The sequence below is a fragment of the Hipposideros armiger genome, unplaced genomic scaffold (assembly GCF_001890085.2).
Source record: "Hipposideros armiger isolate ML-2016 unplaced genomic scaffold, ASM189008v1 scaffold_931, whole genome shotgun sequence".
NCBI lineage: Eukaryota > Metazoa > Chordata > Mammalia > Chiroptera > Hipposideridae > Hipposideros > Hipposideros armiger.
The window spans coordinates 434,846-450,302 of NW_017732281.1; the positions used below are offsets into that span (position 1 = coordinate 434,846).

At 55.3% G+C, this 15,457-nt stretch overlaps 1 protein-coding gene across 1 annotated transcript in view; it reads right to left on the bottom strand.

The window, feature by feature from the left end:
* The window catches only part of PSTPIP1 (proline-serine-threonine phosphatase interacting protein 1), a 38,172-nt gene extending 22,939 nt beyond the window's left edge, over positions 1–15,233 (bottom strand). The window contains exons 1-8 of the mRNA XM_019630687.1: positions 14,970–15,233; positions 12,588–12,688; positions 12,151–12,225; positions 4,706–4,740; positions 4,374–4,480; positions 2,146–2,208; positions 1,418–1,516; positions 420–465 (exon numbers count right to left, since the gene is read on the bottom strand). Of these exons, the coding sequence (XP_019486232.1) occupies positions 420–465; positions 1,418–1,516; positions 2,146–2,208; positions 4,374–4,480; positions 4,706–4,740; positions 12,151–12,225; positions 12,588–12,688; positions 14,970–15,038 (595 nt within the window). The 5' untranslated portion in view covers positions 15,039–15,233. The remainder of the gene's footprint in view (positions 1–419; positions 466–1,417; positions 1,517–2,145; positions 2,209–4,373; positions 4,481–4,705; positions 4,741–12,150; positions 12,226–12,587; positions 12,689–14,969) is intronic.
* Between the last annotated feature and the right edge of the window lie 224 nt (positions 15,234–15,457).

Here is a 15,457-nt window from a genome sequence, read left to right on the forward strand (position 1 = left end):
AGATGAATGGGTCTCTCTGCCATGATGGTGGTTGTGAAAGTCCTAGGCTGTAGAGCCAGATGACCTAAGTTGGAATGCAGTCACCACCAGCTACTGGCTGTGAGACCTTGGGCAAGTTACTTAACCTCTCTGTGCCTCCGTTTCCTCATCTGTTAAAAAGGGGGATAATAATAGTAACCACCTCATAGGATTTTTGTGCAGATTAGTTAAAACATGCAAAACACCAAGAATAGTCTTGGCAAATGAGAGAACATGAGTGTTTTCATTTTACTTACATGAGTATGGAAGTGAGAGTGATAAGCTTGTGACTCTGTGTCGTCAGGTGTGAGTGTGTATGTTCCCAGATAAGAAAGTGTGTGGTGAGGGGAAGGCCTGCCCCAGCTACCACCCAGGTCTGAGGAGGCAGGCGGGCCACATACCTGCCTCTGTGGCTGAGTCCTTGCACTGCTTGGCTTTGTTCTGGCTCTGAGGAAACGGAGGGAAAGCAGTGCTGAGTCTTTGCTCCGGAGGCCACCCGGCCCAGTGTGGGGCTCCCAGCCTCCCTGGGTGACTCCGAAGTGCCTCTGTCACACCCCTCTCCAGCCACGCAGGGAAACACTTGGAGTCAACTGTGACCAAGTTCCATCATTTACCCAGCCTCACTACACAGAGGACTACAATAAAAAAGGTCCCAGCAAAAAAGGAATAAATACAGAAACCTGCAGACACACATGAAAACTAGATGTCAGGACTTAGAGAGAGAAATGGAGACCACGGGCCAGGCCCTGAGGCTCCATGTGGCCAGTGCTGAACCCACTGGCTAGGACTTGGGCTCTGGCCCCCAACTTGCTGTCTCCAATTCACTCTCAGGCCGCTGACCTCTCTGGGCCTCAGCTTTCCTGTGTGTGCAGTGGGCAACATATGTTCTTGGAGCCTGTGGCTCTGATACCCCCACTTGGCTTCAGAGTCCAGAGCAGTCAACAGCTTGGACTCTGGACGACTCTGGACGGGTTTGGATCCTTTCTCTATTGCTCCCTACTGAGACTTTGGACAAGTCACTCACCATAACAGGGCCTCATTTTCCTCTCTGTGACATGGGCCTACTGAGCCCCTCTACAAGGGTTGTGTGAGGGTTAGTGTCTGCTCTCATTGCCCTGTGACTTCTGGGCCTGGGAAGCAGTGGGCCTGCTCTGAGGAATGGGTCCTTGGGTGCAGCCTGGAGATGGCAAAGGGGACCAATTTGACATTGTCTGTCCAGGCCCTGAGATTCTAGGAAACCCATTTCACAGATGGGGAGATGGAGGTTCAGACAGGGGTGAGCAGCTAGCATGTCCCAGATGCAGAGTTTGCCTGGGGGTATCTGTAGCACCCCTTCCCTGTCTCCCCAACTCTGCCCCAGCCCTGGGTGACAGCATATGGCCTCAGTGGCCCCACGTACCTTCTCCACTTGCTTCTGTTGGCCATTGGCACTGATGCGTTCGAAGGCCTGCTCGGCGTCATCTGCATCCCGACACTTCTGCTCATATACCTTCTTGGACTGGGAGCGTGGAAGGGCGTGATTTGGGGGCCCAGAGTGAAGTTCCCTGAGCCTAGCCTCCCTTCTCCTTGTTGGGGCTGTGAATGGAGTGGGCACCTCCTCACCAGGGACAGGGATCTGGAGGTCGGGAATGGAGAGGGAGGAGGCAGTCTTGTTCCCAGGCCCCTTCCCACTGGGGACAGCGTAGCCCTACCCATGGCCCTGGCCCCTTCAGAGGCGTGGTCACATCAAACCACCAGCAAGTCTCTGAAAATGCCATGTATCTTCATGATCCTACACACACTGTCTCCTCTTGTGGGACCTTTTCTCCTCATCCAGTGTTCCAGGGGACACAGCTCAGGGAGCCCTTCTTCCTCTACCCTTGGAGTCCCCAGCTGACAGCATGGATGACCTTGTGGGCCATTGTCTGGGACTGACCACCTGCCCATCAGTCAAGGTCCTCCAGGGCAGGGCCTGGCCTGGTCTTGTGGGGTCTTGGCACCTAGTGCAGCCCTGAGCACCTGGCAGGCTGCTGTGCATGTCGCTGGGCAAGATCTGAGATAAGCCCTACTCTAGGTGCCCATCCCAGGTCTTCTGGGGGCCACACCTTGGGCCCTGACACACCTGAAAGCCAAGAGCCTTGTACCCACCTCCATGGCCTTCTTGTAGAGTGACAGCTTGCTCTTCTGGGCACGGTCCATGACAGCCTCATACTGCAGGGGACACGAAGCTCTTAGTGGGGGGCTTTGTCCTCTGGGCACTGCCCTGGGCCAAGAGGATGGGGTTTCCCTGGGATGAGGTGCAGCATCCTCTCCTGGCTCTGAAGGGGGCGGTGACAAGATGCCCTCCCTCTCCCATGCCTGCTCTTTCACAGTTACTGTTCAGAACAGAAAGCTGGAGAGCCCCAGGGCACAGGTCATGTCCTCCTGGCCAGGACTTGGTCTCTAGCCAGAGAATAGCCAGCCTACGTGCACGCACACAGTCCTTCACTCACCACCTCTGTACCTGCTCATAGCTGTCACACACACTTTGGCACATACATGCACACAAAGTGCCACATGATGCACTTCAGAAGTGCACTCTAATAGGCCCCACACCCCCACTGCTCTTACTTGCACACTTCCCTGTTCCCTGTGCACAGTCACGGGCCTATCCGCACAGGTGAACACACACACACTAAATTTAATCATGGCCACATGCGTACACACTGGCCACTGCACTCTCACCTCACCTCCCAGGCTCCTTGTTCAGACAGAGAGGATGAAACTCAGCCTGGACAAACACTGGGTATAAGCTGAGAGAAGAATCGGAAATGAAATGCCTCTCATGTTGGGGCCGCAGCCAGTTCGTGCCTGGGGTCACAGGGAGCCCAGGCCAGTGGGAGACCTCAGGCAAGCCTCCTGGCCACACACAAAACCTCTGAGACACACTCATATGCTCACAGGTGTGCACATATGTGCGCCCATATTCTGCACACATGCACATGTGCACACGCACACCCAGGCAGGCTTTCCCTCACACTACATCATAGCTCTCTGCTTGCCAAGGCCCTGGCTAATCTGGTGTTGCTCTGCCCACACAGCTTTTGGAGACATCACAGCTCCAGGTCTTGCTGGCACAGCAGGTGCTCTGCAGGCAAGGCCCCGCTCAGAGAGGCCCCCTGCTCCAGCACCTCCAGGCTGGGCAGGCTTCTGGGGCGGGCTTTGGGGACACACTGTCTGCTCAGGAACCCAAATTTAGAGTCCTGAAAGCCTGAGACCCGCCCCCAGCTGGCGAGATGGGCAGACAGAGAGTGCAGCCCTGCTGAATTTCTGAGGTCAGAGCCACTGATGAAAGCTGGTGCCCTGTTTGTGAAGACTGAGGCGACCTGGCTCTGGCCTGGGTCCCCAAAGCTTGGGAAGTGGACATGTGTCCCATCTTGCAAGAGGGAAACTGAAGCACAAAGAGGGGAAGCGGCTTGGCCAGGACACCCAGGCCCAGCCTGGCCCCAGCCATGAGCTGGCACCTTCTTCTCCTTCACAGCTCGATTGTGTGGAATTTTCCATTTTCAGTTCTTTGTATCATTTACAATAATCCTTCCTCTCCAAGCAAGAAGTGTTTGTGTGTGCTGACCTCTCCCTCCCTGTCCGGGGTACTCCCCTCATCACTAAGCCTGAGCATGTACACATCTGTTCTCCCAGCAGGCAACACACTCAGCCAATTAGAGTCTTAGGCTAGGGAGGGGGCCCTGGGACACAGAGGTCACCTAGCCCATCTCCTACCCCACGATTGCAGCTTCCCTGACACGTGGCCTCCATCCTCTGGTTGCATATGTCCCATAATGGGAATCTCGCTTTCCATGGAGTCCCTCCGTGCAGGGACAGCCAGGCCCTACACACAGGTGAGAAGTACCTTAGGATGCTGAGGTAAGCCTGTTACCCCCACTCCCTGCAGGCTCTGTCGGCCCCTCAACCTCAGGCAGCTCTACAGAGTGGCCACAGTGAATGGCCCCAGGTCTGCCTTTCTCCCAAACAGCCCAGATCCTTGGGCTCAGGACCAGCTTCTGCTGACTCCCCAACTTCAGTTGCTTCCTTTGGAGACCGCCAAGCTGTCACTGCCCCTCTACAGTCTGCTGTGGTAGGACAGTCAACAAGACACATGTCTTCCCCTCTTCCTTGTATGAAAAAGCTTGGGGGAAGGACCCCCAGGGGGCATCCAGGCCTGCGAGATGGGCCCTTCCCCTCCTCCTTCAAATCACCCTCAACCCCAAGCCTGGGGTGCTGCTCCCCACTCTCCATTGGCTCCTACAGGGGGGTGCATCTCCCACCATGTCCACAGCGATGATCGCCACCTCTCGCTTGGGGTCCTGGTGATGGGGGACCACCCGGCCTTGCCTCACCTTCTTCCTCTGCTCCTTCTGCCTCTCTCGGAACTCCTCCAGGCTGCGCAGCTCATCACGCAGGGCCAGGGCCAGCTGGATGTGCGAGCTGCCCACATCCTCCATTTCTGGGGGCACAGTATGGGTATCGGCACCCCACGTCAGACATGATGGGCCTCAGCGATCCACACACTCACCCCAACTAGACCGACCTCTGTCACCCCCAGTCCGCCGCCAGTCCCTCAGTCCTGTGTGCAGCCTGAGCTCCCCTCTTGGCCAGAATCCATCCACCTCTATGTTCCCAGAAGGTCCTGTCACCCTGCAGCCTGAGGTAGAGGATATTCATGACTTACGCTGCTTCAGGGAATCAAACGAGGCCCTCAGGGAGCTGCAAAACAGAGAGACCAGGGTCAGCAGGAGGAGGGGGCAGCGGGTCCTCCAGTCCCAGCTGGCCCCGGGGGCTTTTATTTTGGCAGGAGGGCCCTAGGTCACTCCCTCACACACACTGGCCTGGACCCAAGGGAGCCGGCATTCCTGGAAGGCAAAGCTCTCTCTTTGAAAATGATAAAGCAGGCAAACCTCCCCATGGTGGCAGAATGTTCCTGACTTCAACATGTCTTCAGGGTCCCCTCCCTTCCTCCTCGGAGGACCTCCCCTGGCTAGGACAGGGTTCAGACCTGGATTTAAGCAGGTGGCCTGGGAGGATACTTTGGGGGAAGCTCAATGGGAGGGGCAAAGCCAGGCAGGGGTGCAGGAGGGGCGAAACCTGGGGCCGTAGGACAGGAAGAACAGGGCGGGCAGATGAGGACCGTGAAAGGCTGTCCCTGGTCCCTGGCTGGGATGGCTGGGTGGACAGTGGAGACACCTCTGAGAGGGGCCCAGGGAAGATGGGGAGTTTACTTTAGGGTGTGCTGAGCTCAGAGTGCCTGAGAGAAGCTGGCAGGAGGAGTCAGGAGGCAGTGGAGATGGGGCACTGTCTGCTCCAGGCTGGGCACTGGGGGGAGGGGCAGGGAGGGAGGAGGCTGGCACATGGCATGGGAGGTGGAGTGCATGATGCCCCAGGGTAGGTGTGCCAGTTGGAGCAAATAAAAACACAGGACACACAGTTAAATTCGAATTTTAGATTAAACAACGAATACTTTTTTGAGTATAGGTGTGCCCCATGTGATATTTGAAACATGCTTACATTTAAAATGTATTTGTCATTTATCTGAAATTCAGATTTAACTGAACATTCTGTATTTACCTGGCCGCCCTGCTGAGGGGGCTTTCCCCAGAGCCATGAACACAGGTGGCCTGAACACAGGTGTCAGAGCCCAGTCAGGACCCAGTCCTGCCTGCTGATAGGTCATGGGGCCCACGAGGCAGAGTGCTCCTTGGGTCAGAAACAGGACCGACTGGGGAGAGTGCCTCTCCCCGGCCCATCAGTTCTCAAGGACAGGGGCCTCTCAGAGAGGTAACTCCCTGTCCTGTGGAGGAAGAAGGTGACTCGGCATCCCAGCCTCAGGAACCTGAAATTGGGCAGGGGGCTCCCTGCTCTGGACTTTCACATGCTTTATCACAATGAAGCAGACCCTGGAGCCAGGCTACCTGGGTTCAATACAGTTGATACCACTCACTCTCTGTATGACCTTGGACAAGTTACTTACTTTCTCTGTGTCTCAGAGTATCCCCTTCTGTAAAATGGAATAATAATAGCACAAACAGGATGATTGTGAGGGTTAAATGACTTTATATGTATAAATCACCTCTATTGGGACCAGGTTGTTGTGCAACCCTCCCCTGAACCCACATCTGCACATCCCACCAGTCCTGGGAGCTCCCCGGGCCCCTGAACTTGACCTGAGCTATGCCTCCAAAGTGTCCCACCTAAGAGCTTGCCCACTCTTGGGGTAAAATTCTCTGCCTGTGTCTTTAGACCCTTAGCCAAGGAGGCAAATTCTGCTGTGGCTCCCCCTCAGCAGGATGCCTGATGAGCCACAGTGAATTGAGGCAGATAGGGAAAATGAGGTTAGAGCGTGACTACGCTTGCTGGGATCACACACAGGCAGCAGCAACACGTCCTATCTCTGGATGCTTCCTGCTGCTGCCCTTGGCCCAGCTGGCTTTCCATAATTGTCCAGTTGTCTGTGTCCCTGGCGGCCTCTCTACCAAGTAGCATGCCCACCACTTGGTGGCCACATGGCTACATGGTGGCTGGCCAGGACTGCCCTGGGCTCCTGCCCTCAATCTTTGCAAGGCAGGCCTCCAGGGACTCCCTGCTCCCATCGGACAGTTAGGGAAGCTGAGACCAAGGAAGAGCAGCAACATGGCAGGGACCCAGGCCTAGAGGAGAACTCTGGGTGTCTAGTCAATGCCAGACCCCTTGCCCTAAACTAAGTGGATCTCAAGATGTGCTCCACAAACCAGCAGCTGCAGCATCACCTGGGAGCTTGTGGGAAACACAGATTCTCAGGCTGCACCCCAGTCCTGAAGTAGAAGCTCAAGGTGGGGCCCCGAACATTGTGTTAGCCAGCCTTGGTGGCTGCTGGTGTCCATCAAATGTGAATTATCCAATCCTCATAACTCTGCTAGGGAGGGCACCATCATTCTCCCTATATTATAGATGAGAAAGACCAGGGTCAGAGAGGTAAAGGAAGTGTCCTGCAGCCACAGGACTGGGAGGGGTGAGAGGCGCCCCAGGTGAGACCTGTCAGTGCTGCCCTCTGCTTCTTGCCAGAGGAAGGACAGGGTGACCGCTGAACTGGCCACCCCTGCCCTGGCTGGGGTGGTGGTCTCTTCTCTGACAGAACCGACGCCTTGCCAGCAGTGACACCTCCAGTCCCTCTCCTTCCACGCACACTCATCTCCTGCCTCAGTCTCCCCATTCATGGTTAGAGCTGCCCTAGGCACAGTGTGGCCTCTCCTCCCCATTCCCAGCCTCATGCACACTGCCAGCTTCCAGCTCCTTTACAACTGCATTCTGCCCTACCCTTCCCAGAGCTTGGGGCCTGGCACTTCCACAGCCTGGTCCCCACCTCCTTTTGGATCTAACACCTCACAGATACCTCAGACTAAGGGTACAAAACTGGACTCAGCACCCCACAAACCTGCCCCTCCTGCAGGGTCCCCCTCTCAGCAAAGACCTGTGATTATACACACCAGAATGCAGAGCTGAGCCTGGCTCTACCCTCTCCCTCCTTCTGCACTACCTTCTTTTTTACCTTCTAAATATCCTTTCTGCCTACCTCTCACACGCCTGTCCATCACCTCCATATCTTCAGCTTCCCACGTGTTAGCCATTTTCTCTGCCCGCCCCCAGTCATGTGGCCACCCACCAATTCCTTCCACAGGCCCTGTTCCTTTTTGCCTCAGGGCCTTTGTACATGCTAATTCCCTGTGTATAGCATGTTGCCTAGCTTTTTCTTCTGTTCCTTCTGAGCACCTGTCTCTGTTGTCACGTGGGCTGATGCACTGTCTGTCACCTCAATGAACTGTGAGCCCCTGAACAGGGGCAATGCCTGGTTCTCCTTCCTGTTGTCCCCAGGCTGATAGTCCAGAACAACAAACTCAACACATAAATACCAAGGCCTTTCTTAACTCCAAACCCACCTGTGCCCCTCTCTCCTTGGCCAATGGACTCAGTCAGGCCCAGGTTGCTGGAAGGAATCACAGCCTCAGGGAGCAGCTGGCCCTTATCCCCACCCCACTAGATGCTGGGAGCCCCTGCCTGAGTTCATAGCACTGCCAGGTAGACATTCAATCCCTGCACCCACCCTGGGACAGTCCAGATGGTGACAAAGTCCATGCTCACCTCAGGCTCCCATCTGCCCCATGAGCTTGCTGGGCCGTGAGGGCTGCACAGATAAGGGTGCTCACTCTGACTGGGATAGCCAGGCAGAATTGCAGACTCTGACTATTTTGGGTCCCCCATCTGCTCACCTCTGGGCTGCACACCTTCCTTCCCCAGCCCCGCCTGTTCCCAGTGCTGGTACTTTCAGGCCATCACAATTCCACTCACCCAACAGGGCCCAGGACACCACCTCTCTCTTTCTTGGCCTTAGACTTTTGAGGAGGTAGCCTCAATTCTGTGGGTGAGAGGAGGAGCTCAGCTTTTCCTGGGACCAGAGGCAGCTCACTGAGGGTTGGCAAAGACTCTCCCCAGGGCAATGGCCTTAAACTCCTATCTTGTGGACAATTTGAGGACAATTTGAAGTCTTTCTCTGTTTCATGAGCTCCAGCAAGATGGTTTATCTTAGCTATTCTACCATGCCCGGACATTTCCCTCTTGCCATTCACAGAAATTGTCACCAAGCTCCCCTGGAGCTCTCCTCTATTGTGCCTCCATTGAATCTCAAGTACAGAGACCCATGCAGGCTCTACCCTCTGTTGTCAGTCACTGGTGTCTTCATGTGCTACTCATCTGGTTGCCCTTTTTGACTTGGCTCTCAGGATGCTCAGCCTGAAACTCTGTGCTCAAACACAGTGTACATTTGCAGTGTAAATGTTGCCCTCTGTCCTGTCCCCACCATGTGCCATGTACCACCTTAGGTCCCTTTGGCTTCCCTGCTCCCTGCCCACCTGTTGGCAGGGAAGCTGCTGCCTCCTAGCAGGAGTGGCTTCTCTTACCTCCCTGTGCTGGAGGCTGGGTCTGAAGTGAGTTTGTGTCAGAGGACCCCTAATGGAACAGGGCCTGCCTCTCTCTCTCTGACATCCTCAGTGATGTCTTCATTCTCTGAGCTCAGAAGAAAAGAAATTATTGGGCATGGGGGGTGGGGGAGGAAGGGGTCAACTCAGTCTCTTGATAGGAAAACCACAGCATTTTAGGTTGTGACAAATGGGGGATGAGGAGGGACATGAAGGTGTAAGGATTCAAATCCATGCCCCTTGGGGGGCTGTTCTTGCTTGTGGGAATCAACCACAGAGGGGTTCACAGGAACTGGCCCCAGCCCCGGCCCAGGTCCCGTCAATTCCCCTTCATTTCCTGAACCCCATTCCCTGTGCAGCTTCCGGGGCGTGTAGCTCCCCAGCAGCCTACCTGGGGCAGATGAGCAAGAGGGTTGGAGGTGACAGCATTCTGGGGAAGGTAGTATTTCAGTCAGACCTTAAAGGATGGTAGCACTGGGCAGGGAAGAAACGGGGCAACAGCCAGAGCAAAGGCCCAGGGGCTGGAAGGGAGAGTCAAGGTGTGTTCTCTGCAGGGCTGAATGTGTGCTGTAAGCATATTGCTACGCCCTCTCCGCTACCTAATGCACTGAAAGGGCTTGTGGGGATCTCTCCAGTGGGAGACCGGGTCTTATTCGTGTATCCTCCATTGCCACTGCCCAGCAGATGTTCGCTGAGTCAATGTGTGAAGGAGCTGAACAAGAAAAATTATTTGAAGATGGGATAGCCTCCTTTTAATGTATGTGGCGAGTAAGGTTTCTGGCCAATCTGAGGTCAGGGATGACGCAGAAATACTGCATCCTCAGGCAGCAGCGACTTGGAAGGCAGGCTACTCTGCCCTTTTGGCTCTCAATGGGCTATTTTGGGGGTCACTTAACCCACCTGGCTCTTCTCTTCTGTTCACCCCCACCCAGCCTATGTACCCCCGGTCTCTGCCTGCCCTCCAAGGGGCTGAGAATGAGCACCCTGTGGAACCTGGGAGGCTTGCCATGGGAAGGCCGGGGGCTCCGGCCATCAGGGGATAGGCCCTATAGGAAGAGGTGCCAGCCCCCACACTGAACGGCCAGGCCACTTTTCCCAGAGATGTCAACCCCAAACACTCCCCCACGAGAGTCCACAACATGGAAGCAACCCAGAATGTTATTCATTCCTCCCACAAAGAACCCTCCTGTTTGGTATGGGAATCAGGTGACCCAGTCTACTCCAAGACCCTGACAGTCAGGCAAGCCTGGAGTATCTGGGAGAGCTTCCCGGAGGAGGTGGGCATGAGAGGTCTCAAAAGGGAGGTTCTGATGCAAGGGACTGGGAGGGACAATGAAGTTCCCCTCAGTGTGATAGACTCTGGCTTCAGGATGGTGGGGACCCATATTTTATTTATTTTGAAAATTTTGAATCTTCCTAACTCAACATAGAGCATGGCACATAGTAGGTTTTCCATACATGGTGTGCTGAATAAATGGATGGATGATGGGTGCTTGGCCCACAGTTAAAGAAAGGAATGACTAAATGGTCTCACTAACCCTAGTACATGCCACTTGGGTCAACTCCAATACTTTTTAAGCACCGACTGTGTGCAGTCAGCTGAGCTGGGAGTTGGATGGGACATGGCCCTAAAGAGGACAGCAGGTGAGCTGAGGTGGTCCTACCCCTGCTGTCATTCTCTCTCTCTGAATGTGCCCTGCACTTTCCCACCTCCAGCGTTTGTCCATGCTGGTCCTATGGAAGGAAAGCACCTCCTTTCCCTCTCTGCCTCTCCCAGGAGGTGCCTTCCCAGTTCACCCCTCTCTGTGCTGTTTCTCTGGTCGCCCCAGCTTGATGCAGGTGGCAGGCAGGGACTCCTTCCTGGCCATGCTCCCTTAACTGCCCCCCCCCCAGGGGAAGACAAGGAGGGGCCCTAACAGACTGTTATTAATTCCTCACCACGTCTCCTGCCCACTGGAGTGGCCAGATGAGAACCAAACTCAGAGAGGTTAAGCAACTTGTCCACAGTCACACAGCTCACAAAAGCCAAGCGGGAACTACACTTCGTGCCTTTTTACTCTCAGCGCTGCGTTTATGCTTTCTGGTCTAACACACAGACCCTTGGGCACTAAGCATTCATTTCCCCTGGCTCATAGCACTTTTAAACCGCCCTCTAGCACTTCCCATGTTTCCTCTGGCTCTAGGTTGGAAGCAGGAACCAGCCAGGGTACGCTGTGTCTTGAGAAGACCTAGAGAGTGTTCAGGGCACTCAAATGAGGGTACCTAGTTCCAGGCTTTGGAGCTGACAGAATTCAGGGCCACTTTCCTTGGGCAGAGCCAGACATTCAATGGGCTTGACCTCCAGCAGAACAGGGGCAGGAGCCAGGGGTTGCTATGGCAGCTGCAGGCTGGGGTCAGGTCCTGGCGCTCCCGGATAGGAGGAGGACTCATCTGAACCCTTTCAAACCTTGGAGCCCAGTGCCCTGTAGGTCTCTCAGTCTGTCTTGGTCCTTACCCAGTGGGAGAGCCCACACCTTCCCAAGGCAGCCCCTCCACTCCACTGTTAGAAAGCTCTCCTTCAGCCATCCTCAAAACATCACACTCTCCCCGTGCAGTCCCTGCCTTGCAGTCTACACACAGAGACCCAAGCTCAGGGCCAGAGAAGCCTGGCTGCTTCACAGCAGACCTGCCTTTATTACTTCTCCTCCTAGCCAGATCTCAGCTGAGTCCCGGGAGTCACTGTATCCTTCGAGGAACGTTGTATTATTATTGTGCCTCATTGATGAGGAAACAAAGGCACAGAGTGTTAGCGATCAGCCAAAGGTCACACCGCTGGTGGGTGAGGAGCTGGCACAGGAATCCATGTGTGTCCACTTGCAGCCCAGGCCAAGCCAATGCTGCAGGGGGCTCGGGCAGCCAGTAGAGGGCCTGCCAATAGACTTTGGGGGAGGCTGCCAAGGACAGATGGCCCCTGCTTCTCTGCCCAGGGCCTTCCCGCCACTCAGACCAGTGGATTTTCTCCCATACACAGAACCTGACCTCCCAGTAACCAGGAGGGTTGTCCTTCAGGCACCCCTGCCTCGGGAGCCATCCACACCCTCCCTGACCCTTCCCAGTCCATCCTAAACCCTATATAAATGCCCAGAAAGTGCCTGGCAAAAGAGTGGGGAACCCAGGGCCTGAGACCTCTTACTTGATTTCTGTCTGGCCGCCTGCTTTCCGGGCAATCTGCACCAGCTCCTTCCCGTACCGCTCCTCTGCTTGGGCTCTGCAAGAACAAGGTCTGATCACTGCCTGTCCTCCACTTCTACTAGCCATGGGTCCCTCAGGCATCTGGCAAGACAGTGAGAAGCCACCCTCTCAGCCTCTGTGGCAGGCTGTATGCTCAGGCTCCTCCTTGAAAAAGTTAAGCTCCCCCAGCCCTTCCTCTAAATACATGTTGGTCAAATAAAGGTACATTTGAAGGGACATCAGATGAGTTGCCCACCGGGGGGAGGCCCACGTCTGGAGAAACACAGGAGAGCCGTACCTACAGGCATGCCCTGAAGACAATGTGGCTGGGATGGGGGCCTTGGCCATTTCCAAGGCCTCCCTGCCCCCCTGCCCTCACCCACACTGTCTGCTGCTCACCTCTGCCTCAGCAGCTCCTCCACGTCTTTGCACATCTTCCTGCCATCCAGCAGCCGCTGCTGCAGCACTTCGTAGCCCGTGTGGGCAGTGAAGTCCCTGCACTGTAGCACAAGGCAGAGGGATGCATGAGGGTTGCCCCGGCAATGGGGTCACAGCCTGGTGAGGCCCCCTGACCACCTCCCTCTCTGCCTCCATCTCCTTCATTCAAGGGCAAGCTCTTAGGATTCAGGACCTGGCTTCACACCAGGCACACATTAGGCTCTCCCCTCCCCATCTGTGGAGGTACCAGGTATATACGCGAGACCCACCTGACATCAGAGTTCACAGTCCAGGACACATCAACTCCAACACAAGACGGCCATGGGGAGGGCCACCACCCAGACCCCATGATGACAGACAACCTTGCAGGGTGCCTGGCAGGGCTTGCTCCTGTCACCATCTCAGTAGCCCTAGTATCTCAGCTGTCTACGTAAGAAAACTGAGGCCCAGCCTGGTGAAGTGTGCCTGGGGTGACACAACTCGAAGGCTGTCTGGCTCAGTCCAATCGCTTCACCTATATGTTATATGGTCTCCACAGTTTGTAGGCTGTGTGTGTGGGCTCAGGTAATCCTCTCGCAGCCATCTGGTGAGGTGGGCACGGAGGCTGACTTCAGTCAGGATGGGGCACATTCAAACACATATATAGAGCACATGTAGGACACCTCACACTTAGGACCTCTGGCACACACCTAGGACACCTGGTACACCCCAGGTCCACCTCTTAACCAGGGGGTGAGGGAGGGACATTGTGGGGAATCCAGGACACAGATATCTCTTTGCCGCCCGCCTGGCTCTTGCTCAGCTTGTCCTGAGTTCCTAGCCCATCTGATTTTCCTTTCTCACTTTTGGAAGTGGTCTTTGAGATGCTGGTGTGGGAAGTTGGGGAGGGAGGTCATACTCAAGGAGGTCATGAGGGGACAGAGTGTCTCCTAAGACATTCCCAGGCCTAGGGAGTGGCTCCTAGGGTCAGGTTGACCCCTTCCAGCTCTCTTAGCGCCTAACTGCCAGGGGAGGGAGCTGCAACCCAGGAGGAGGTGGTGAAACATACTGAGAGCAGGGGGTTCACATCACTGGTTCCCACCTCCATTTTTGAGGAAGGATCCCCAAACCCTCGAGGACACTCAGCCAGGCAACTGCCAATCAGGGCAGGCCCTGAGATTTAGCACTTAGAGTATTCTTTTCCTTCCCCATAGACTCCCCAAAGTCCTCAGAGACTGGGGAAATGAGCCCCCATTCCCAGATCTCAAACACCACAGCCCTGTCTCTCAGAGTTCAGAGAATAAGGGAAGCTTTCACAAGGCCACACACTCTTTGGGGTGGCAAGTCTAACCATCTCAGAATCAAAAGCTGGTAGTGCTCTTGTTCCTGTCCCATGCCTCCCCTCAAATGCTGTGTTATGGGGAGAAGCAGGGAGGAGTCAAAGTCAGGGAGAGCTTCCTTCAGGAAGAGACATTGTGAGCTGGGTTTAGGAAGGGAAGGTGTCCTTCAAGGTCTAAGGAGAGTCGGATGTGGTAGGAAAGGGCAGAGATGCCACTAATTATCCCAGCTGGCCCCATGTCAGGCCCGGCCCACCCTCAGCAAACTCAGAATAGTGGGGTCTCCAGACTTGTAGTACGTTTAGGACCCCAAGCTCATTCTTTCCTCCTTAAGCATTCCTAGAAATTCCTAAGGCCCAGGCTCAGCTGTCCACATGGTGATAAGCATGGTGTGTGGGCCCTGGTTGGCCATCCAGAGCCCCATCAGGGAGAAGTTGTCCCTCCAGACCCTCTGCAGTCCTATCCTGGAGCCCTGACCAGCTCCCAGTATTGCTGGGAAAGACTGGGCCAGGCTTCCTTTTGTTTGGCTTTTGTGGGCAGCCACTTGCCCACTAACCAGCCAGCAGACCATGGCTTCCTGCCCCTCAGCCTCTGCCTTCCCTCCGGACTCATAGGACAGAAGCCTGTGGCAGCCAGGAAGGAAAATCAATCTTGAGCCCCAGCCTCCCACCCTCTCCAATGAGAGGGTCACTCTAAGCTGGACACAAGCATTCAGATCTGAATTCCACAGAACACTAGAAGGAACACATCTTGTCCAGTGCCGCTCAGTCCTTGGGGAAACTAAAGCCCAAAGGAGGGAAGGGCTTGGCTGAGGTCACACAGACAGAGGAAGGACAAGGCGACCTGTTTTACTCCACGATGTCTGTGGGAGAGATGACAGGGAGTGAGCAGAGAACACTGACTAGGGTCCAGTCCTAGGGCAGGGCGCCCTTCTCTTTCCTGCCAGCCCATGCCTAGCCCAACTCTGCAGGCAAACTCCTTTGTCTTTATTGAGACCCTCAGAGTATAAAGAGAAGCAAAACCAAACCTTGTTGGCCATTCTGGATGAGGCAGAAGGTGGCGAGGGGCCCTGCAGGCTGGGTCCCCAGGAGCTCATCTTCCCAAAGTGTTATAGCTCGAGAATCTTGTCCAGCTCCTGCTCAGAGCCACGGTGGTGCTGACAGGGGCTGTGGCCAAGTGAGCTACTGTCACAAGTGACTAGCCTGTTCCGAGGAAGTGCCTGCCTCCGCAGGGCTGCAACCTCCCCCAGCCTGCACCCTCATCCTTCACCCCCACTCCAGCTACCTCTTCAAGGGGATGAGCTCTGACTCAGTATGCAGAGCTGGGCAGAGTCAGACTCAGTATGCTGTTGAGGAAATGAATGAACCAATTATTCAATCAGTCAGTTGGTCCTGCAGATCCACAGTCCCAGGCCCAGTACCAGCTCACACCCTCCAGGGCCCACCATGCCTTTCCCTCCCTGGACTCACCCAGCTCCCTGCTGATCCCCCATTTTATGAGCTCAGGCTGTCATTC